The following is a 23,111-nucleotide window of genomic DNA, read 5'->3' as shown; positions in this document are numbered from 1 at the left end:
AGGAGTATCCCACACTCACCTGGAGCATACTCCAGCACAGAGAACACTTCTCCCTTGGCACTGGTGAAGGTGACTCCAGGCTTCCCCCCACTCTGCTGGCAGAGCACTGGTGTCTCACTGGGCCACTCTGACCTCACTGGTGTCTGTGCCTCTGCTTTTTCTTCCTTCTTCTCCGTCTCTACCATGGCTTCCATCTTTTCCTCCTCAGCAATAGCCACATTATCCAAGGTCTTCTTTAGATTTTCCTGCAGCTTTTTAATATCGTCCAAGAACTTCTTCTCTCGAGTGGGTTTTTCCAGTTCCACAGTTGGGGAGGTGGGAGAGCCAGTCAGCAGCTGCTCCACAGTCATATTTTTCAGGCTTTCCAAGATCTTGATGGCCTCCTTTAGCTCCCGGAAGCTCTTGGGGGCTCCATCCTTGCCAGCTTTTTCTGTAGCAAGATCTGCAACTGCCATAGCCACAGCTCCCTGGACTTGTTCTTCTACTTTTTTCACCTCCTCTGCTGCTGGTTCCTCAGGCTCAAAGTCCTCAATTTTTGGGTGGTCATCTTCCATGAGGCCATTATCTGTCTCCCAGCTGTCACTTTCATCCTCCCACTCTGAGGATGCCCCGCTGGTGCTGCCATCAACAGAATCATAGTCTGACTCCTCAATTTCTGATTCAATATTGTACAAGTGCTAAAGGAGAACAGAGTTACACAAGACTTAGGCTGAAGCACAGTTTTAGTTGTTTTCAAAAGTAAGTAATGAAAAAGGACTTTCCATTTGGAATAGGTTGGGCTGTTTAAACCCATTCCATCTATACTGGCACGGATTATGAAACCACACAGTCCCATCCTCCACTTTTCCAACTGCAGCATTGGGGGTAAAACTAGGCAAGTTCTAGATGGGCTGGTGTCTTCCCAGTGCTGGGGATCCAGCCCTGGAGAGCAGGCAGGTGCCCCACAGCTCCCTGGATGCCCCAGGGATTCAGAACACAGAGCTCAGAAGGTATTTGGTATCATGTGAGGAGTTGGTATTTCTAGTCCTGCTTCTGCACCAGTAACTGGTTGGCACAGAGCCCTGGTTTGGCTGCCTCCACACTCTGTCCTTCCACAGAGACAATGCTGGAACCAGGAACACATTCCCATAGCAGCTCTCCTCTCCTGTGGCACACAATACTTGCCAACAGAGCCTTGCTGGGCTGCTTTAGCTGTTATATGTGGCTACTGCTTAAAATTCAGCTGAGACAATGGAGCCTCACCCAAGTTGCTGAATAAGCTCTTACATAAAATGCTCTCTTCCCTCTCACTACTGGAAGCTGAACACATCCCTACTCCAGCCAGCCTCACCTCCTACAACTTGCTTTTGCACATGCTGTGTCTCAGGAGGTCTCTCTGCAGAGGTTTACAGACCTCCTCCAGCTTCAAGCACCAACACAGAACCAGGGGAGCAAGAACACTTTTACAGGGCTGTGTTTGCAGTGACAAGATGGGAGCATTTTATCCACAAGCTTCTGATACTTGAGTGACAGCCCAAGAATCCTCTTAATCTTGCAAGATACAACCCCAGAGGCTAAAGCACATGGACCCTCAGTCATCTTGTCAAAGCCTTCCACTGAAGCAGCACTGTTGAGCCAGTCCTGTGCCAGCCAGAGACAGGCAGCCAGTAGAGGTTAGCTGGGTTCAACACAAGTGACTGCAGGCACGAAAAGCCATCAAAACTCACTGCCCTCAAAGCTAATCCAGATCTGAGTTGGAAAGTTAATTAGCCTGTTATGCCATCTTTATTTTTAGAGCTGTGAAAAAGCACCCAGACAGCTCGTCTCTGGGCACACGGTCAGGCATTGATAAATCATGGTTTTACCAACTGATAATTCATGCTGCTGACATTTCCCTAACTCCCATAATTGCGCAGAGGAGCAGAATCGAAGGGACTGGCGTGACACAGCAGGAGCTGCTGCAGAGCCCCAGCACTGCAGAGTGAGAACAGCCTTTGTGGAGCACACATCAGACCTCTGATTGTGCCTGTGATCCAAGCACATGTGACAACGGGCAAGGGAGACAGCAGCCTGCTTTGTATGCCCCAGCCCACTGCCACAGTGCAGGCATTGACTATTCTACTGTAATTAATGCAGAGCTGCTTGGTTTAGAAAGGAATCTTGCTCAAGTGCATTGTATTTGCTAAGGCATCTCTGCAGTGGAGGCAGTGGCTGCTCTGTCAGTGACAGAATGGACTCTAAAGATGTAGGTTGTCTTGTATCTTTAGGCTGTCTGCCTTCATTCCAGGCAACAAGGAGAGAAGACATGGGATGAAACTGTATGGGGAGTAGCAAGACATTACAACAAAAGCCTTAAAAGAACCCCAGACAAATCAGCAGGGTGCAGTGGATTAGCAGTGTGGCTGTATCTGTATTTTTCAGCTTGCATTCAACCCTTTCCCTTCCTGCCCTGGGATAAGATTTGAGTCTGATCCCTAGGTTAGCTAAGGTACAATTTATGGCTCTGGCCCAGGTCCTGGCCATAGTGGGGTCTTTAGCAAAAACCCCACTATGGTGGCATTTCACATGAGAGACAGAACATGTCTGCCAAGCTCCAGGTGCTGGAGGCCAGGAGCAGGGCTGTGGACAGAGCTGGAGGCACCTGTGAAGGCAAAAAGAACCTGTCCAGGCTTTCCTAATCACTAGATTAGAGAGCAGTTATGACCAACTAGCTGCCACCTGACAAAAGGGTTTTCCTGTGATAACAGAATTGGGAAGTCACCCTATCATATGGGACTGCACCAATCAATAGAGCACGAGTTCCTTAACCCATGAATCCCTCACACACAGGATTTAAATCACATCTTGTAGTCAGCTAACAACTACAGTGATATTGGGAGCTGGAACAGGACCTCACCTGAGGCAGAATGATAGTCTTGGAGTTGTCAGCCCACACCACTTCCACCTTGCTGCTGACATCCACACGAGCCACCTGCCCGACCGAAGGCTGTGGAGACAAGAGTGGTTTGTCAGCCCCTTTTCCTCCCCAGGCACTTCAGTGCAGAGCAGAAAGGATTTGAGAAACACATTCCCCAGCTGGAGAACACCTAGAGCAACACCTGCACCCTACATACAGAAACCACAAAGCTCTGCCACGGAGGTGGGGAGAACTCTTCTCCACAAGGAGCAGGAATGCTGGTCTGGCAGGAGATCCTGATCTTTGACAGGACCAGCAGCCTCTCAGTGCCAGCAAGGGACAGGTCCTCTGTGGAATGGGGGTGCCCTCTAGTGGGGTTCCCTCAGCTCCCCCAACACCCAGCACCAGGGGCTCCTCGGAGAGTACAGGCATGAACAAACAAGCCACAGTCTTGCAGGGTGTGCATGCATGGAGCACCTTGCCCTGCAGCAGGTTATTTAGGTCAGCTGAGCAGGCTGGGATGTGTTTTGTGCTGCAAGAGCCACACTACACCTTTTAACACTTTTTTAGGGCAGCAGGCTCAAAAGCTGGAGGTTTCTCCAGAGGTGTTTTGTCTACAATACAAATTGTTCTTTCTTCCCCCAAGGAAATCAAGCAGCTCAACAAAATTAACATGAACATAGCTCAGTCACCACAGCTGAACCCCAGTCTTCTGTTGCTAAGTGAAACCGGTTTCATGACAAATCCACCTCATGGTTGCTCAGGAGCCCACAGAATATCCTTTTATTACAAGTTACTCTGAAATCCAAAGCAAGAGTTCTATGAAAAGCCCTCAGGCATGTGTTCAGTCCTTGTCTCAGCTCCACTCTTGCTCTGTTACAGACTGTCATCAAGGATTTCAAGGTTGCATCTCCACCAGCAGAGCCCTGATGCGTTACTCATGACATCAGGGGACACAAAATCAGGAAGCCAGGGAGTTGATTTAGGATGCCCACGTGGGGGCCTCACACCTTCCTATCAACCCTTCCAGGCGTTTCCACCGACACCTGGTGCCACTGTGGCCGTGGCACCGTGGCCAGCACCCACCTCGTCCTCCTTGGCGGCGGCGCCGTCCGAGTTGCCGATGCGGATGACGATGTCGGTGGTGCGGAAGCGGAAGTCGGGGTGGTCGGCGATGTCGTAGACGCTCACGTCCTCCTCCTCCCCGATCAGCTGCACCAGACACAGCACAACACGTCAGCCCCACGGGCCCCAGAACACACCTGCAGCCCTCCCAAGCACTTGGGTGTTTTATTTGAGCCCTTTTCAGCCTGCAAGGGGCTGCTGCTGTCGCTCTTTGTCACCTCAGCCAGTGGCACGTGGATCAAGGCACAACAATGAAAGGAAGCAGATATTCTGTCTCATCTGCTCACCCTCACTTTTACCCCAGGATTTATGTCACCGCACAACAATGAAAGGAAGCAGATATTCTGTCTCATCTGCTCACTCTCACCTCAGGATTTATGTCACCATGACAAGGAGACATGCAACCACAGTGTTTTATTCCCTTCTAAACAGCCAGATTTCTCAAGGCAGTTCACTGGGGCCCAAAGGGCAAGAGCTCATTTTTTAAATTATCCAATGCAAGAGGAAGTATATGACAAAAAAACTCGTCATTTAATGGGAAGCATCTTTCCTTTGATTTCTCCTGGAGAAAGAGAGCTAGGAGCTCACAAATTATGAGAAATAAGTGAAGCACAACCCCAGACCAGACACATGTTCTGCTTCTGCATGTGAAGGGCCCTGCTCAGGTATGACAGTGTGGCCTGGCAGGCCAAAACAAAGCAGTGTCAAGGCCCCCTCTCATCTCCAACTAGACTGCAGTCTATCAAGATGCTGGAAAATACAGCATTCCTACAAATCCCAAGAAAAAGGCATTAGGGTAACTATGGGCAATAGTACCTGGCAGAGGCAAGCACAACAACAATAGTTGATCCTATTTCCGCATTAGGGTAACTATGGGCAATAGTACCTGGCAGAGGCAAGCACAGCAACATGCAATAGTTGATCCTATTTCTATGAACTATGCAAAGACATGGAGAGGAAAAATTCTTATGGTGAACTCAAGAAATCAATTGTCTGTGACAACTTAAGCAAAAATATTCATCCATACCAGAACCCAATGATACCATAGGATGTAAATTATCTGCCTGGTCTTGGCTACCTCACATCTACAAATATGAAGTGATATCACCTCTAGCTAAGTCTCCCAGGCCCATAAGCACTGTTCCCTTCCTCAAGGACACACAATGCAGAGCTGATTTCCAGGTTTATCTGTGAGGCTTGTGTTATTTTGTGGCTGCTTTCTCTCAGCTGGTTGCAGCTGTGGCTCCTGCACTTACCTCCACATCATCTCCACTGGGTTTCAGCTTGAACCACTTCACCACGCAGGTACGGCCGATGTGGTCCCCAGACTGCACCACTCCATACAACCCAGGATCCTGGGAGCTCTGAACTTTTGGTCACAATGGTAGGGAAGAAAACAGAACAAATCAGGCAAAGGAGCACAGATTTTGCTGAGTGACTGAGGCTGTCAGCTCCTGGGCTCTCATGGCTAAAGCCTTCCACTTGTGAATGGCATGAGGAAAAACACTTCCTACACAGTGAGAATTGTTGCCAAACTAGAATGGTAGAGCTGGAGCCGATGGGTAACTTTAGTTTCCACAGACTACGTGTAACCCAGAAGACCAGTCAGACATTACTCATCAGAAATGGCCACATAAAACAGCCTCTATTTATGCTAAGTCAGATTTCCTGCTGCCTACCCTGAGTGTCTTCTGGTCCCCACTGCTGAGGGTCTACCTTTGCTAGAAAAGGAGCTGACAGCCAGATGGCATCATCAATATTTCATATCCAAAAACTCTAAGTCTCCTTGAACTTGTCCTGTAGCCCTCACTAGCATCACCAATTGGTTTGGTGAAGAAAAAGGATTCAAGAAGAGGCCTCTGGATCCCAAAACTTTCCATGAAAAAACTGTGAGGGTCATGACAGAGAAACAACAACAGAGAAAACAGGCTGAGGTAAGCTGTTTGTTTCTCCCCTCACTCTGGGACAGAACTCAGAGCTGCTGGCCCTTTCAAGGTGGGCAACTCCTGCTCTACAGAAATACTGGAAATCCTAGTTTGCATCCTTGGCATTTACTCTTTCCACATCCTTCCTGGTGTCACAGTTCAACTTTGGTATGTAAATGATGGTGCCATTCCCACCAAGTCAGCTGAATCACTGTCCCTGTCAGGTGCCCACCTCAAGTGAGCACCAACAGCTACACAGCAAATTAGGGGATCCAAAGTGAGCAATACTTTGCAATTAAGAGCATTGTTCTGACACCCAATACCTCTTTTGTCCACCACAAAATCGCCGGGGCAGAACTCGTTGTTGTCCAGGTGATGGACAGGGATCAGCTCGTTGGAGCGGATGTTTGTCTCCACGGTGCCATCCTGCCACATCACATCAGCTGAAGTCATCGTGGTCACCACCTCCACAGCAACCCTGGCAGCACACAAAGGCAATGAGTTACCAAAGGGAACATCAACATGGACCTGAGCAACATGGAGGTACATGGATCTGCAGGCTGGGAAGCAAGTCAGGAAAGCCCATGTGAAGCACATGGACACAGCTACACAGCAGGCTTTGTCTTGATGGGCTCTCAACCCCTATAGGTGTTACACTGCTGAAGGAGGACTGACTTTCCAGGGAGCTCCTGCTGAGTTCACCTTTATTCCTATGGAGGCAAATTAACATCTACTAGCACCCACTTTCTGCCCCTGACAGGAGCTTCAAATAGTTTGAAGCTTGAGACCTTCTCTACTGGAGCACCTTCCAGCTTTGAGAGTCTTGGAAACTAGAAGAGCACATAACTGGAAAGATAAATCATCACAGCCCTTCCAGAGAGAAAAAGAAAAAAAAACAAAATAAAGAGGCTACACATTGAATGTGAGTAAAGCAAAAGGATTTTGTTTAAAAGAGAAAAATGTCATCCACAGCTGTTCAAACACACACGTGTCTCTGCAGCTCAGAAATTAAACCCAAACACACCACAATGGACCACAGGCTGGTTCTCTGTTGTGGGGCTTGACAGGGATGCTTGAGGAGGCTTGGGGCACGAGGGACAGCCTAGCTGGACACTCTTCTAATGAGCCTTCCACTAATTTCATCTCTCCTACAGAACAAACCAAAACCCTACACTGGCTCTAAATCTTCCCTTTACTTTGCTGGCCAGGCCTTCCAGAATAACACAAGTGCTGGATTTATGCTGGTTTCAGAATCAAATCAGAATGATGATACAATAGGCAAATACAGCTGTTTGCCCCCAGCCCTGTTTTTATTAATGTCAGAGAAATATTTTTAAATGGAAACAATAAGTTTTTCAGCAGGGCCAGCATTCCACAGCAGAAATTATCAGAGAAGGGTCTGTAACAGCCCAAGTGTGTGTGTGGGGACAGAGGACATGTCTGGGGGACACAGGACATGTGCAGCTGAGGATGGGAGTGGAAAGGCTGTGCAAGGAAATGAGGCACTCTTGTCTGCAGCTGTGGATTTTTGCAAACAAAAATCAAGACTTGATTTTAATAAAAATCCCTGCATACCCTCACTAAAAGATATCCAGCAGTCTGTGTGCTGCACAGAGAGCTGCAGCAGGTCACTCACTGATGGCAAAGCCACATGCTGAGCTGGCCCCTGCAGCCAGACTGCCCAGGAGCTGACACATCACACGTGGTGACCAAGTGCAGGCAGCCCAAGAACTCTGCATTTCTCAGCAGTGCCTGGCAGAACATCTCTGATGACCAGACAAACATCTCTGATTCCTCAGCACCCCAGAGGAATATTCAACAGCACTGCCCCCTCACTGAGCTGTGCCCAGCTGCCACATGTACCTGCACAGCATCAGCTGGGGCTCTCAGTCTGTGCTGAACAAGCCTCTAACTCTTACTCTGTGTCATTTCTTGGGGCTGCCACAGGGATTTCTCCCCACTGCCTGTAGAGTGCAGGGAGCCACCAGGTGCCCTAGCATTGCTCTCCTTAGCAAAACCTTCAGTAAAACAGAGACACTCAGTGGGGGAGTGAGACTGAAGGGTGAACTGAGAATCCGCTCCCAGGAACTCTATCACACGCTCCCATTTTTTCTCACACTTGGATGCTGCTCTGCTGGGTTTTGTGACCTTCAAATCTAATTTCTCCAGAACTTGTAAGGACTACAAGAATCACTCACAGGCAAGGCTAAATACCTACAAAAAATGAGAATGTCACAAACTTCATTCTCAAACTAGTGAATCTCTTGAATAATCTCTGATAATGTCACTTTCCTGGGAGAATCCTCCCATGTTCTCTTGCATCAGTTGATACAGAATCTATACACAATATGCAGCCCAGGGAAGCCTGCAGACAGGCAGACCACTTGTTAGATGTTCTTGCACCCCATGAAAACAGTTTAAACATTCCTAAGTTAAAGGCAAAAGGTGCTGAGTTGCAGTTTTATCTAGAAATGGGCAGATACATGCAGTGCTCCCTCCCCCAAGCTACTGAAATAAATTCCTCCAGGGCTCTCAAGAAGCGAGTGCAATTTATTCATTAAAAAATTCTAATATTAAGTATACTGCTGGCAAAAATTGCAGATCTCTGCAGAGCAGGGCCAGGATAAGAGAGACCATGGCAGCACTACCACCTGCCAGCTCAGAGCTCTGTGCTGCTCTGGAGACAGCTCTCTAGGATAAACTGTCCATTCCCAGCGTGGTGTGTCCTCAGCCTCTCTGCAGAAGCTGCCAATAAGGTAACAAATTAGTGTCATGTTTAAGCTGTGTGATCTTTATTCACCTCTTTCCCTGCACACAGAATCTAGCACAGCACAGATATGCTGTTGATGCCCTGAGGCACAGCTGAAATGGAATAGCATCAGTGTCAGTCACATGGCCCCAGTTTCATCAGAAGCTGGACTGAGACCAAGCTGATTCCACACGAGCCACTGCACAGTCATCACAAGATAATTGCTGTCAGTTACTACCAAACTCCCCATCATCCTGCACCCCACTTCAGGTGGTGCTTTAGAGCTGAGCACTTGGGAAGGGAGATTTTGGCAATTACACATGGGTGTGGGAATACAGCTCACCTGTCTCCTGGCTTAAACTCTCGTGAAACCTTGGTCTTCTTCTTCTTGTGCTTCCGCTTCAAGTTTTTGATGGAAAGAGGGATGCTCTTCTTGCGGCAGGTGCCACTGCCACTCTGGGACGAGGCAGTGGAGCTAGCAGAAGAGGTGACAGAACTGGTGTCATCAGTGTCATCAGCTGCCTCATCATCAGCATCCTGCTCCATGGACTGCAGCCGGTAGTCGGGCAGCCCTTCATCCTTCAGGAGAAAGGGAGGCTGCTGCTGCCGCGCTGCTGCTCCCCCTTTCTCCTTCCCTGCTTCTTCAGGCTGCTCCTCCTTTCTCTCCCCAGGACTTGGTGCACTGTTGGAAGAGTCATCCAGCTCACACTTGGATTCAGGCTTAAGCTCTTCTGATTTTTGGTCAGCAGCTGCAGCAGACTCTTTGTCAGGGGCTTCGCTGGTGCCCTGAGACTCCGGGGAGCACGACATGATCTTCACAATCTGCTTCTTCAGCAGCCGTCTCACCTGGAGGGAGCAGATGTGGGTCAGACCTGTGCCTGGACACCCAGCAGGCTGCCAGCCAGCCTGGGGAATGCTCAGCTTTGTGCAGGAAAAACAGCACCCACAGGGCTCTGCAAATTTCCCCTGCACCAGACCACTCTGCAAACCAGCAACTCACAGTGCTCTGCTCAGGAGCAGCACTGCAATAGCCCAAGTAAAGTGAGCTTTGCCCCTTCAGCTTATTTTAAGCATGTTTTGATCTTTTTTGTTATGGAAGGTCACAAGAAGCTGCACAAATAAATCCATGTAACGTGCTCAGACATGTAGAGAGGTCACCATCTACACACTGATGACATCCTGTTATTCTAGGAACACCATGGCTCTACAGCCAGCAAGTACAGACAACAGCACGATTCACTTGGCCTAGAAAGCAAAACCAACTTCCTTGTTTCACTGAAGCAAGGATTAACTGAACACTTCAGCTCCATGAGAATGCTAAGGAAAACATGTTTTTAAACCCAGCTGTCAGAGCACACTTGACCCCTGCAAGGTGACATTTCTGTGCTGAGGCCCTGTTCATGTTCTCTCAAGGTGTTAGCTGCACGCTTCACGCAGAGCAGTCAGGCTGCTCCACAAGGTGACTTCCCTGCTGGCAACAACAAGCCATTACTCTTCACAACCACTTTAGGAGTCACATTTCAGACCACATGACTACCAGGAAGATCTCTGCTTTAAAAGCCACAGCGACCACAAATGCTTAGAGAAGTCAACGCCTCCCTCGACCCCTCAACTCACCTTTTTGGCAACTGATCCTTCACCCAGGACACAGTTCCTCTCTGGACATTCACAGGTGATTTTTGCAGGTTCCACTTTGTCTGGGAACACGTAGAGGCACCTTTCCCCAAGCTGCCTTTGGGCATGGTCGAAGCACCCCAGACGCTTTACCCTGGCAGAACAGGAGAAGTGTGAGCACAGAACCCAGCAGTGGCCAGGGCTGTGACAAGGCTGGCATGGCCTTCCACCAACAGTGCTGCTGCAGGGGTGGCAGAGCAGCACACCAAATCATTTCCAGGCACACAATTCTAAAGGAGAAGTGGGAATCTCACCAGGGACTGGGTGGGGATACAAAGGGTTTGGGTGGGACAAAAGTCACTCCTCTCCCTGCAGCTCCCCTCTTCCCCCCAGAGAGAGCTGCCAAGAGACATTTGGGGTTTTTTGCTGTAATTTGAGAGTTGCTCCCCTCCAGCACAGGAGCTCCAGGCAGGACCCACACTGACAGTCATCTGACTTGTCTTTTGAGCTTTCCCAGCACATTCCAGCCGCCTGAAGAGGGCACCAGTTACTGCCTGAGCAGCAGCCTGGGCTGCAGCCGCACCCCTGAGCTCCACCCCTGACACACACAGAGCTGCAGCCTGCTCCAGGCAGGAGTCTGAGGGCAAGGGAAGAAGGGAGCTGCTGCCAGATACCACTCTGTGCACCTGTCAGCTGGAGAGAACTTGGCATTAGCAGGATGCTTGCCCTCGTGCTGGTAACTCAAGTGTCTGCTAAACTAATTTGGAAGTTGCTCTCGTATTTTTAAAGCCCTGGGATATGCAGGCATGCAACATGAAAAAAAAAAATCCTGCTGGAAACAGAAGAATTGTGTCCCTTCACCTGGTAGGCCTGTCACCCAGAGTCTGCAGGGGTGACAGAGTGCTGGGAGTGAAAAGGGGTTTTCAAGAGATCTTACCTGGACAGCTTATCCTGGCTGATTATTGAGGGAGGAGGGCTCACACTGTCAGTACCTCCAGGACAGAAGCTTTTAGTGATCCAAGTAACCTTTAGTTCTACCACCTGTACCTATAATGTAGTGATAGAAAAGGCAATTACACATTTCAGAGACTTTCCCAGAGACTTCCCATATCTCAGATCTCAAAGTTTACATACAGAAAAGTGGCAAACCTGCTTTTATCATTTAATATGGGCAAGTGAAGTTTCACCACATCCAGGACAATCACAGTGCCCCCTGTGAGAGTCTGATCCCTGAAAACAGAGATTCTACAGCTTTTAACTTCAAGCAAAGACAAGTGGCTTGGGAAGGAAGCTATGGTACATGTAAATCAGCAGTCCAATGTCACAAAGAGATATGCTAATGGACTTGGAGCTGCTCCTTCTTTAAGCAAAGAATCAGCAATATTTCTTCCTTTTTGGACAGCGTGCAACATTAAGTTTCAATAGAAGATGTGCTCCTACTGCCCTAATGATCAGCAGTACTGCCCTCTGAGTGTGCTGACACATGATCACTTTACAGGGTGCCAGCAGGGACCCTTGCTAGGATGCTCAAAAGTCCTGCCAGTCCCCAGTGAGAAATTTGTCACTTCAGAACACCACAGCCACAGCACATTTGCTCTTGGGAGGTTACCATGGCAAGCTGACTCTGATCCAAACAGCCAGCCAGGGACCATGCAAGGCAGAAGGTGGCCATGTGTCAGGGTGTCAGTCCTTACCTCTTCCACCACCACTCTGAACTTGCTCTTTGTGCTCAGAACAGGCTTCACACCCGAGAGCCACTGCACACTGGAGAACACTTTAGATGGCCCAATGAGGACTTGTCCAGGATAAAAGCCATATGAATCATCAAAGAAGAGACCCTGTGGGAGAAATAGAGGCGAAAAAAACAGCATAAAGGACTCTAAGGTTTAATATTCCAGCATTTCCCTGCCCCCTTTTGTGATCAGTAAAATTAACTACAAAGGTAACGTCTTCAAGATGCCCATCTCCTGTATCTCATCCTCTCCTGAAGGCAACCCAACAGTTCCTATAGCAACCTGCTCTGTCACACTTCCAAACAGGAGCAGGACTTAGTGCAGGAGAAGCAAAGGTACTTGCAAGAAACTAAAGATGCATATTTCCACACAGAGGTAGCCAAGGTCAGCAGGGCAAGGACATCTCTTTTCCATGCTCTAATTCAAGCACTTATATCTTTCAGAGGGAAAGAATGTGTGCCTTCACTCCTCTGCTTGTCAAATTAAGTGTGTAAATACTATTCCCGTCTCAGGTGGATTAGTTAATATGACAGTTCTTTGAAAACAAAAACAGGACAGTAAACACAACAATTGCTTTCCTAGAGCTCCTTCCCACTGATACTGAGATTCAGAGTGTGGGGGCGGACAGAGCAGTTTAGGGTAGATAAAATACTGAGCACAAAACTGCATCGAGTCTTGTAATTTGTCAGAAGGGATAAGAGCAGTGTGACAAGATCCAAGTCAGGTAACCATCTCACACAGTAATTCTGAGCACAGGATCAAGAGTAACAATGGAGACAGCCTGTGATTCTCCAAAGGACTCTGTACACTCTAAAGGCAGCCTAACTCAAAACAAACCATCTCAAAATTGGGTAACCAGAAGCTAAATGTTGCTACAACATCCATTTAGTGAGCAGAAAACACACTGCACAATCCAAAGTAGCAGAGACTGAGGTATTGGAGAATATCGAGTGACAGAGCACTCCTTTTCTGTACAGAACCAGAAAACCACAGCAGCACATCCTATTGAACTGATATTCCATTTACTCTTCAACAAGCTGGCATCGAGTTTTAGCAGAAGTGCAGTTTTAGATCAAAGGGACCTTTGCTTTCAAGGCTGGGAAGGATAAGAGCTCAGAGCTTTGCTAGTTCCTAAGAATCACACGTCATCCTCTGTCATCTCCCAACACTGCTGCCAGGAGTGCAGCAAGGCCCTTTGGAAGAACAAGAAAGCTGTCATCAGCCTGTGAAGGTGAGAGAGGTTAGATCCCATCACACAGCAAACTGTTTTACCCAAAAGCAGGCAAAACCTTCCCTGCCACGTGATTTGGAAAATGCCAGTGTGGTGGCAGGTCTCTGTTCAAAAAACACCATGGACTGCAGTAACAAGAGACATTACCTTACATGACCTGAGCACCTGCTTCTAACAGAACACCTGTTAAACAAAACCCCTTTTTCCAGAAGAGGAACAGTTTGTAAAAGCAGTAAATGGACTAAGAGCCTTTAGAAGCAGGTGCAGATAGAAGGAGCAGTGAGTGAACTGCCTTGCCACCAGCCATCTGACAGTGTTACACGAGTTGTTTACAAAGAAACCAGTTGGATGTATCAATTGTAATACCCCCTCAAACCCTGCTCATGACTAACATCACCTTTAAACTGTTACATGTTAGTGATACATTCTTAGGATTAGTAAAGGCCAATGAATTTTGCCTTCTCCCTCCCTCCTGCACAAGTTTTTCAAACAAAGTTGATCAAAAGGACTCTCGGGCGAGGCAGCAGCTCACCGAGTCACTGACGTGGGGACAAACATCATACAGCTTGGCTCCATCTTCTGTGCTCATGGAACACCTGGAAAGCAGACAGGAGACACGGGGTCACATTTCCAGAGCCATCCATCCCAAAAGCAAACAGCACCCAAGGAACTGACACAGCCTGAGCCTGGCCATGCACCCAACAGTGTATCACTGAGCTTTTATGGGCCAGAGAAAAACTGCTTTAGACAAACTGTAAAAGCATTAAAGGTATCTAAAGGTCCAATTCAACATGAAAAAACCAAACTAAATAACAGGCTGGGTGCTGGACAAGATCTGTCTGCTGCAGAGGTCCCATCTGTTACCCACACCATGCTGGGACCTAAAGGCAATTAGGGCATATTTCCTTCAGTAACAGCTTCATTTCCAGAGTAAGTTCTGGTGGCATTTCCAATGATTCATTAGGAAGAGGTTTTGCAAGCAGTACCTCACTTTACACAGCTGTGCAGGAGCTGCTACAAGATTCCAAGCAAAGTTTTAAATTGCACCAATAACTGCAGGCACTACAGACAGATGTGTGGCTATTTTTCACTCCTAGCTCAACTCAGACCTAAGAACCTTCCAGCCTGGGTTAACTGCACAGTAACAGAGTCAAACTCTCCGATGCATCCACCAGTCATCTGCTACAGCTCCCACATTACTCACTTCTCTTAGACAGACTCAGAGCTGGCTGCAGGATTGGGGATTTGATTGTTGTGTTTAAAGCAATGCCAACACTCAGTTTACAAGACAGATGGGTTATTCCCCAGGCCTATACACCTCTTGGCCCTCCACTGGGTCCTTCCTTCCCTTGCATCAAGAGTTGGTTGGATAAGACAGGTCTCAGTAACAGAGAATGTAGTGAATCCATAAGGGTTAGCAATGCACCGTTAGCAAGAGGAACAGAATTCAGATTCTTTTGCTGGCTTTGCAGAAATTTCACCACATATTTCTTTCAATATCTGTGGTGAAATTTTTCTCTAGACTTTGGATTGTGTTTCCATTTATAAAAAATTCAGTGAAAAAGCTGTTTCTATGTTGGGTTGCTTTTTCATCTTTGATAAAAACCACAAGCCTACAAATTTCCATCATTTCACAGACCCTTTTTTAAGGTAAGAATTCTCCCTGCATCTCAGTGAAGTTATGCTCTCCTACTGAGAAATAGTCTGGAACAACCACCCATCTTAAACAGCTACTTTTGCAGAGGACAAGCACAGTTTAAAGACCAATGTGCTTTAGTTCTGGAGCACTGATCTGCTTGGATTGAAAACAATTGTCACCTTTCAGACTACAGCTTTTCCAGAGGGTTGTCAATGAGTCTCAATGTTTTCAGAGAAGTATTCTCTTGCTCTATATCTGAAGATCATGCAAGCAGAGAACTTATCATTATGTCAATGAAGTCCAAACTGTTTCTTGTTCTTTTAAAACAGATCAGGATTGTGAAAACCACGGGGACAGTTTTCCACAGGAAGGAGAGAAGTACCTGGCTCCATTGGAGAGCTTGAGGATGACCTGGTTCTTCAAGTCATAGACCTTGCCCAGCCAGCAGTCATAGGCTATGTAGTCACCATACATGAAAGGCTGTGATGAAAACAGGAAACAAAACTTTTTAAGTAATTGTTGTAGCTGGAGCCAATTTTTATCACTAAGACTAATTTTTCATCCCAGAGGAGCTCATATCCTACTGTCTTCCCTCAGGCTGTGACTTGGGACAAGTTATGACATTCCTGCTCTTCACTCCCAAATTATCTTTATCTCAGAGGAAAAACAACAATGAAATCCTACCCCACCTGTTCTCTGGAAACCAACTATCCACTCAAAGAGAGAAACAGATATGTTTGAGACTGTTCCAGCTCAACAGAAACATGCTTGACTCATCTCAGCATTTTCATAGCCTGTTTCAACAGCAGTGGTGTCACAGCCCAGCAGCTCTGGGCCACGGCCATGGGCTGCCCTGGTCAGGCTGCCACAGCAGCTCTCCACACTCAGTGCAGGAATTCTCACATAATTTAATGTCAGTCTAGCTCTTCAAGAAAATTTGGTCTCAGCAATGTGATGAGAAACACAGAACAGATGGGGAGATGAGGAGATGCTGCATCATCTTCTGCTAGGGAGGTTTTTAAAATAAAACCAAACTGCAGATGCCTCTTGCACAACATGGATGCTTCGCCTTCAAGAGAGACCTGAAGTACAGCAGCATCCCTCCACACAGCAGGCCCTGGCTCCCACGTGTGTTTTGGCTGTGTTCTCACCCAGATATGCTGCAGGTCTTTGCTGTTGACAGGGTAAAGGATGCAGTTGGTTCCCACCAGCTTCACAGCACACTCGATGTTGACGTCAATTACGGTTCCACACTGACTGTCCTGAAAACACAAAAGGGAAAAGAGGCTTCTTACCTAGGGAAGGTCCTCCATACAAATGTGTGTGTTTTGTGCACAAGTCGTAAGTTCAGAGACAAATAAACCTCAACTCTAAACCCCCTCTTACCCTTCAGGTCCTTGCTCTGCAGGGGCATTTCATACAATGCTATGAGAGCTCAGAAGGTGACATCACTATTACAGACCTGTAGTGTTTTCTTCCCAGGTAGAAATAGAAAATAGATGCTAAAGCAGAGTCTCCTACACCTGGTCAAATAAGACCATACTGTCTCGGGTGATTAGTATTTACTTGCTTTAAAATCTGCTTTGCTCCCAGCTCCACAGGACCATCATGCAGGTATTGCCTTGAATCAGAAAAGGCAGAGATAGATCAGCAACAAAACAAATTCTTTAAAGCTGTTGTGACTTTAACTCACAATTCTGAAGGACATTATAAATAGTCTTTATTTTGTGTCATACTGAAAAAACAAAAAAATCTGGCACCTGTGGTCAAATTTCAAGGTTTGCAGCCAGATAATTCACAGTTGGTCTAATTATAAGATAGTCTGTCATTATCTCCCTCACTTTTTAACGAAGTTTTAATCTTTTTTGTCCCCAAGAAAAGAAGGCATGCTGTCAGGAGCCTTCTGGGGGCAGCTTGGCAGGGAGCACACAATGTGCATGTTGCTCACACATATGGTGGGGGCCTGCAAGGAAGGGCTGCTAACCCAAACACTCAAAGGCAGCAGCTGCCCTGGCCTCCTGACAGCTGGGACAATCGATAGTCTTATTTATTAAAGACCACAAGTCCATTATCAAAGCTGACTGAGGGCCAGCATGACAAATGCCCTGCTATGAGCTGTCCTTATCTCAAACATCAAGGTCTCTGCTCCAGCAGGACTTGAGCACAACACTTAAAGGGCTTATACCCTGTGAGAAGTGGATTTGTTTGCTCAGTTCTGTTCTTTCAACCACAGGAAATCTTTAGTCAAGGCTTTCACTCAGAGCCCTGGGCAGCCTTGTGGGAGTTCAGGAGTTTGTTGGTGCTCAACTCAGCAGTTTCATCTTGAGGACTGGCAGTTGGAGCAAAGACAGTCCAGGGTAATTCCTGGACAGCTTGCTCAGCCCTTCTGGCTGGTTTGCCACCTGCCTGCTGCCAGCTCTCTCCTCACCCCACCCAGCCCAGTGCCCTGCAGCCCCGAGGCTCCCAAGGCAGTGGGATCAGGAGAGGGGGGCCTGCCCCAGGCAGAGCTGTGCCAGCACAGCCAGGAGGGCTGGGAGAGCCAGGCTGGCAGACCCCAAAGCAGCAGGGGCTCATTCCCTCCAGCTGCTCCACAGATCACTCCCATGCCCTTCCAGAAGGGTGGGAAGCAAAGGGAGCCTTTCCCAGCTCCAGCTCCATCACAACAGACTGCAGCTAAGCTTGTTGCCTGCACAGGCTGCCAGCAAAGAGCCCAGCAGAGCTGTACCATCACTCTCACCTGAAAAGGGTTGGCCAGAACTACTTTGGCTTCACAACAGCTACTGCCAGCACGATTCGAGCCGTGGGATGAGTGAGGCCTGCTCAGAAGTGGCACCTGCTCAACAAACCCACAGCTTCTGCAGGCTACAGCACAGCCACCTGCCCTGCTTTTCCTCCAGAGCCAGCTAAAACAAGAATACCCACACCATCCTCTGGCTGTGCTTTGCAGTTCAGGCCCTGTGCTTTACACTGTTTGTTAGTCAGAACCAAAAACCCCTCAAGAAACAAATTCCTTGCCCTACACTGTGCATTTCAAAATTATTTTTCCCTCTTTATCAGCAGCCAACACGACAGCAGCTCTGAGACATGATACAATCCAACACCTGTGATTTCTGTGGATCATACTGTCTCCTGGTCTAAAATCCCTTTAATGGATGGTGAAAGTATAGCAAGCAATAAAACCAGGACTGGAGTGACTGATGTGCTCCAGCACCCTTCAGCCTGTTCCCTAAGTGAGTTTCCTCATGGAGAAGGTACCTGCACCACCCTAAAGGTGCCTCCCACCTAACACAGCTATTAGTCATGGCCAAGAGCAACAGGTTTAGCTCAGCTTGCTTCTCCTTCCAATTATAAAATGCTTGAGCACGTGCAGAGCCCTGTCTGTGGTTAAGAATGCAGAGATCAGTGTTGTGATCCAGCCCCAGGACCTGCTGTCCTGTCAAATCCCAGTTCTCCTCCCTTACCTGCCACTGAACCTTCCTTTATGATGAGTTTACTTATTTCCCTGTCACATGAAACATCAGCCTGAGACAGAGGATGCAGATTTGCAGGCTGAGAGGTTCTGCTGAATCACTCTGACTTGATAGCAGTGCAGTCCCAGAAAGAGACATTGCCAACTTGTCTCATCTTCCAGGGCAGGCCCTCAGCTGGGCACAGCTCAAACACACCCATTCTTTCATTAGCTGATCCCATTAAAGGAGGGGCCAAATGAAAGCTGACACTTCACAGCTCTGTTACAAAAATCCATTTCCATCAATTCCAACAGCAGAACTGGAGAAGGGAGGTGACTGAACTGAGTGAGGAGAGCTGATGGCCTCAAGCCTCACTCACTCCACAACTGAATGCACTCCCTAGACCTTGTTCCTGCTTCTTCTGGTACCCTGACATCATGCACCACATTGGAGACACTGAATATTTAAGCAGTGAATGGATTCCTTCCCCATCAGAGACAAGGCTTTAAGGCAGACCAGCAAACTCCCATCTAAGAGCTCAGCAGCTCTGGAAACACAGCCATCAATGCCATATCTTCCACCTCCCATCCTTCCACTCTTTCCTCAGCACTCTCTTTTCTAATAAGAGGATCTTTACACCACCCTTATTCCTTTATTTAAAAGGAATAACATAGCCCAGAATCCTTTGAAGCAACAAAATCCAGGTGTCTCACAGATTACAGACCTACCTCTTATCTTTTCCCCAAATTAGCATATCCCCTAGAAAAATTACCTCTGCCACTTCTTGTGCTCCTCATCCAGCTGGATTAGACTTTCAGGCCCAACTGCACTCAGTGAAAACGATCTCATTTTATGCATTTCCCCCTGAAGCAGTCTTTTCCCACACTCAGTGCTCAATGAGAAGCACATGGATTTTGAGGCAGCTCTCCTCTCTTGAGGAACAGAGGATTGAGTCCTTCTGGCTCAAGGTTAAAAACAAGCCCTAAGAGAGTGTGTTGAATACAGAATAAGTTCCACATTCTCCATTTGCCAGGCCAACTGGCGCAGGGCAACCATCCCACATCCTGAATTTGGCAGGCTGACACTTGCAGGTTTTCTATTTTAAATGCTCCTGTAAATTTTGGAATATATCTGTTAGCAAGTGAAGGTTTTCTTTGGGATAAAGAGGGTTTTTTGTTTAATTGTTTATTGTTTGATTTACCCCCACTAACATTTAGAAACATTTGAGGGTGAGGACATGTAAGTCATCCTCAGATTTGTTATAGGCTTTTCAATAGAGAGAAGAAATTGAGTTACAATCTCACCATTCCATCAATTAAAAAATGAAGTCACTGGACACAAGGGTCAAGCAGATACCATTATAAAACATGCAAACCAACAAAAATGAATGTGCAAGACAACTGCTGGGTACATATCTACCAAAGCATGTGCAGCAAGCCCGGGGAGCCAATTTCTGCTCAAATGAGAATGGAAATTGCAAACAAAAGCAGCACATCCATGTTTGCCAAGAGGAGAACAACCTGCTGTCCTGAAAGCTTAAAATGACTTTAAGCAGCACTGGATAACAAACAGTTGAGAGACAAGACTCAAAGCATCCCCCTGAGTGAGAAGAACATTCTGACAGCTCCAGCTGTGCCAGGTACAACACTGTTAACAGCCTATAATTCCAGTTTCTACCTGTTCATTGTTTTGTATGAGAATTCTTCCATAAAGCTGCAGTTTTAGAAAAATATGTTGACTTCAAATTTCCACTTCAAACAACCATTAAATTTCTTAAGGAAATACTTTGCTTCAGCAATTTTCAAATTATTATTCAAGCTTCTCATTCTTTTTTTCTTTGTAATATTCTGTGAAAAAGGGGGTGGGTTAAATTTAATTAATTGACAAAAAAGGCTTTATTTAAAAATAACAAAAACCCAAACAAGCCAGACAGGTCAGAGAACAGCCCTCTGTATCCCTGCACCAGGCTGCACACCATGTGGTGCAACTGCAGCAGTTAGTGGCCAGCTGCTTCCTTCATCACAGCCTTGGTAGCCACATTGCTGGAAGCAAGTCAAGAGAAGATGGAGGCAAACACATGGCAGGGCCATATGGCTCAGGGTTAGAGGTTAGCTCTGAGCCACAGCAAGAAATTGCCAACTTTGCTGAGCTCCTAAAGAGTGCACATCCCATCTGATCATTGATACTCAACAATCTCCCCAGTATTCCCTACACAAAACCCAGATTCACACATCTCTGATAGGTACAAGTGCCATACAACTAGAACAGAGGGGCTGGGACATAGAACAGCATCCAGAAAGAGCAAAGGGAACAATTATCAGCTGCTGCTTAAGAAACAGCTTGCTTTCTGTCAACCTAGCTGTGCTGGATGCTCCAGCAGTGTTGGGTTTGCTGAATTTCTGGGAGAAGCTGGAAAAGATGCTGTTTACTGTAGATTGAGAGGTGTGTCTGAAAATATTCTCTCCAAATTCTGTACCAGAGCACACAAAGAGGCAAAGACAAGCTGTGGAACTGGGATCTGCCCCCAACTCCAACCTCCCTGTTAGGTCTGGGAGAGCAGGTCCACAGTCCCCACATCTCAGAATGGATTAATGTAAAACTTTAATAAGGTAGGGTAGACAGGCTTCTTGTCTCCTTCTCTGACCATACTCAGCATTGCTGGCTCAGGAGACCTTTGCAGATATGCAACTGTAGAGAGGAAGCCTTAGGAGAATTGCATTTTCACTGGAGAGAGCTAAGTCTATCCAACACACTAAAAATAGAACATCCTCAAAGCATTACTGTCCATCTCCATTGAGGCAATTTGGCAAGTCCTAGAAATCCATGCAGCAGTACCACAGTCAAAAAGGGACAAAGAAAAAAGCACTTACGCTGGAGCTCATGTGTCTGACCACATCTCGAGGGACCACTGAGCGATCTTCAAGTTTCAGCTAAGGAGAGAGAGAGAGATTGGCTTTAGTGATGACCCCAGATGATACTCAGTCAGAAATAACATGACAAATACAAATGCACAGTATCCCAATCCTCCAGACTGAGGAGGATTGCAGTGGAGGACGCTGAGGCACTTCCATACACAGAGTTAATCCCCTTGGCATAGTTGCCAAATCCAGTTGACAGATCTGACATCAGCAACCAGGGGATCCATCCATGACTGTGCTCTAAGTCAGCAGACACATCAAAAAGGGTGCAGACATTGACTCATTCATCCCCTCAAGTCTCCCTCTCCTCTTCCTCTGCCTGCACCACGCATCATTTCCTTCCCACATCCAGTCTATGTAGCAGAGAAGACACACAAAGCAGCACATCACGCCACAGTTCTGTCTCATCCTGCACGCTTTTCACCCAAGATACTCCCAAATATCCATGGAAAGCCTGTTTGGCTTGGGACACAAAGCAAGGTCCTGTACAGTAAGAAGTCTTGGCTGGCAGGAGAATAGGTGACAAATCCACTGCAGCAAGCACTTGTTTTGGAAAAAAAAAGGAAAAGAAATAGCTGTTTCTGCACATAGAAGCTCTCGGGTACAAGCAGGTATCAAAACATCAATAAGCCCATGGATGAAGTCAAGCACTGCTGACTCCAGCTCCTGCTAAAGCACTTGATGGCAAAGAGCTTGTTCTGGAAACAAAGGATGTGGTTGGACCATCCTTATGTACCCTACAGCAGCTCCCACAGACCTGTGGGCACCAGGAGTGCTCCTGGAAAGGGAATGGATCACCTGATGAATCTCCACTGATTAACCAAGTGATGTCCTTCCACAAGTGGTCCTTCACCCAGCTGTTTCACTGACCTCAAGACTACTTGCAGGCACTTTCATTAAGTGTTTTCAACAAGCTTAAAACTACAAAATGCAGCTGCCATTGAATACACTGGAATGCCACACGAGGGATGATGTCCTACGGGAGGCCACAAGACTGAACTCCAATTTCAGGCTTGCTCAGCCTCCCAGTAACTCAGCTAAAATCTCCCTCTGCTGAGCATGGAAAAGCCTCATCTGCATTTCAGTGCTCCAGAAGTTATTTGCATTGGTACATCACTGAGCCCTGCTAACAAACTAATTACACAGCATGTGCTCTGGGAAGTGCCACATGAATGCACCATCAGGGACAGAGCCTCTCCCACATGTCACGTTCAGACCCAGCCGTGCCACTGCTGCTGCATTCCTGGCTTCTCCTTGTTCATCCCAGCCTGAACTCCACTGTGCCCTGTCAGCATTTCATCCTAACCCACTCCCTGGCTTACAGCCTGCTTTACGAAATTAGACAAATCTATAATCCAAGAACAGGATCTGGAATCAAGCCAAAGGACCTGAGTATTTATCATCTTCTTGACTGTGTGCTTCAGCAAGAGGGGAAGAGACCCAGCCAGGCTTTTAGACCCAACTTCTGGAGTCAGAACCACACTGGAGTGGGAAACCTGAAGCCCACAGCACATTTCCAGATTGTAGAAGTGTTTTCACTGCCTCCCACATCCCACTGTGGTATATAGATAGACATCAATTTTTATACAGCTTTCTAAAATTATTTGTTACAGTAAGTACTGTATAGGCAACCTTTTAAAATCCATAATCAGGCTGCAACATTTACATTTCAGTAAGTACTCAAGCATGAGCAGCAGTTTGGGTACTGTAACTGAAGTATTCTCACTGCACAGCTCCAAGTGTATGATGATACTTTCATTTCAAAATGCATTAGGGCTTAAATTGATGCATTAAGTTTCAACACATCACTCAGCCATACTGTTCCTTATGATGCAGCCTCTGAAGAACCCAGA

General features: G+C 47.2%; 1 protein-coding gene across 1 annotated transcript in view; it reads right to left on the bottom strand.

Annotated features, from left to right (window-relative positions):
• The window catches only part of UBE2O (ubiquitin conjugating enzyme E2 O), a 61,031-nt gene that overhangs the window by 7,930 nt on the left and 29,990 nt on the right, over window positions 1–23,111 (bottom strand). Inside the window, exons 2-14 of the mRNA XM_039716159.1 lie at window positions 21,211–21,270; window positions 16,043–16,153; window positions 15,274–15,371; window positions 13,785–13,848; window positions 11,983–12,126; window positions 11,226–11,335; window positions 10,292–10,442; window positions 9,018–9,520; window positions 6,249–6,403; window positions 5,257–5,369; window positions 3,962–4,087; window positions 2,876–2,965; window positions 20–677 (exon numbers count right to left, since the gene is read on the bottom strand). Coding sequence (XP_039572093.1) covers window positions 20–677; window positions 2,876–2,965; window positions 3,962–4,087; window positions 5,257–5,369; window positions 6,249–6,403; window positions 9,018–9,520; window positions 10,292–10,442; window positions 11,226–11,335; window positions 11,983–12,126; window positions 13,785–13,848; window positions 15,274–15,371; window positions 16,043–16,153; window positions 21,211–21,270 — 2,383 coding nt within the window. The remainder of the gene's footprint in view (window positions 1–19; window positions 678–2,875; window positions 2,966–3,961; window positions 4,088–5,256; window positions 5,370–6,248; window positions 6,404–9,017; window positions 9,521–10,291; window positions 10,443–11,225; window positions 11,336–11,982; window positions 12,127–13,784; window positions 13,849–15,273; window positions 15,372–16,042; window positions 16,154–21,210; window positions 21,271–23,111) is intronic.

The sequence above is a fragment of the Passer montanus genome, unplaced genomic scaffold (genome assembly GCF_014805655.1).
Source record: "Passer montanus isolate IOZ18808 unplaced genomic scaffold, ASM1480565v1 scaffold35, whole genome shotgun sequence".
In the NCBI taxonomy this organism is placed as follows: domain Eukaryota; kingdom Metazoa; phylum Chordata; class Aves; order Passeriformes; family Passeridae; genus Passer; species Passer montanus.
Note: the sequence above shows the minus strand (reverse complement) of the source record. Positions and strands in the feature narration are given on the sequence as shown.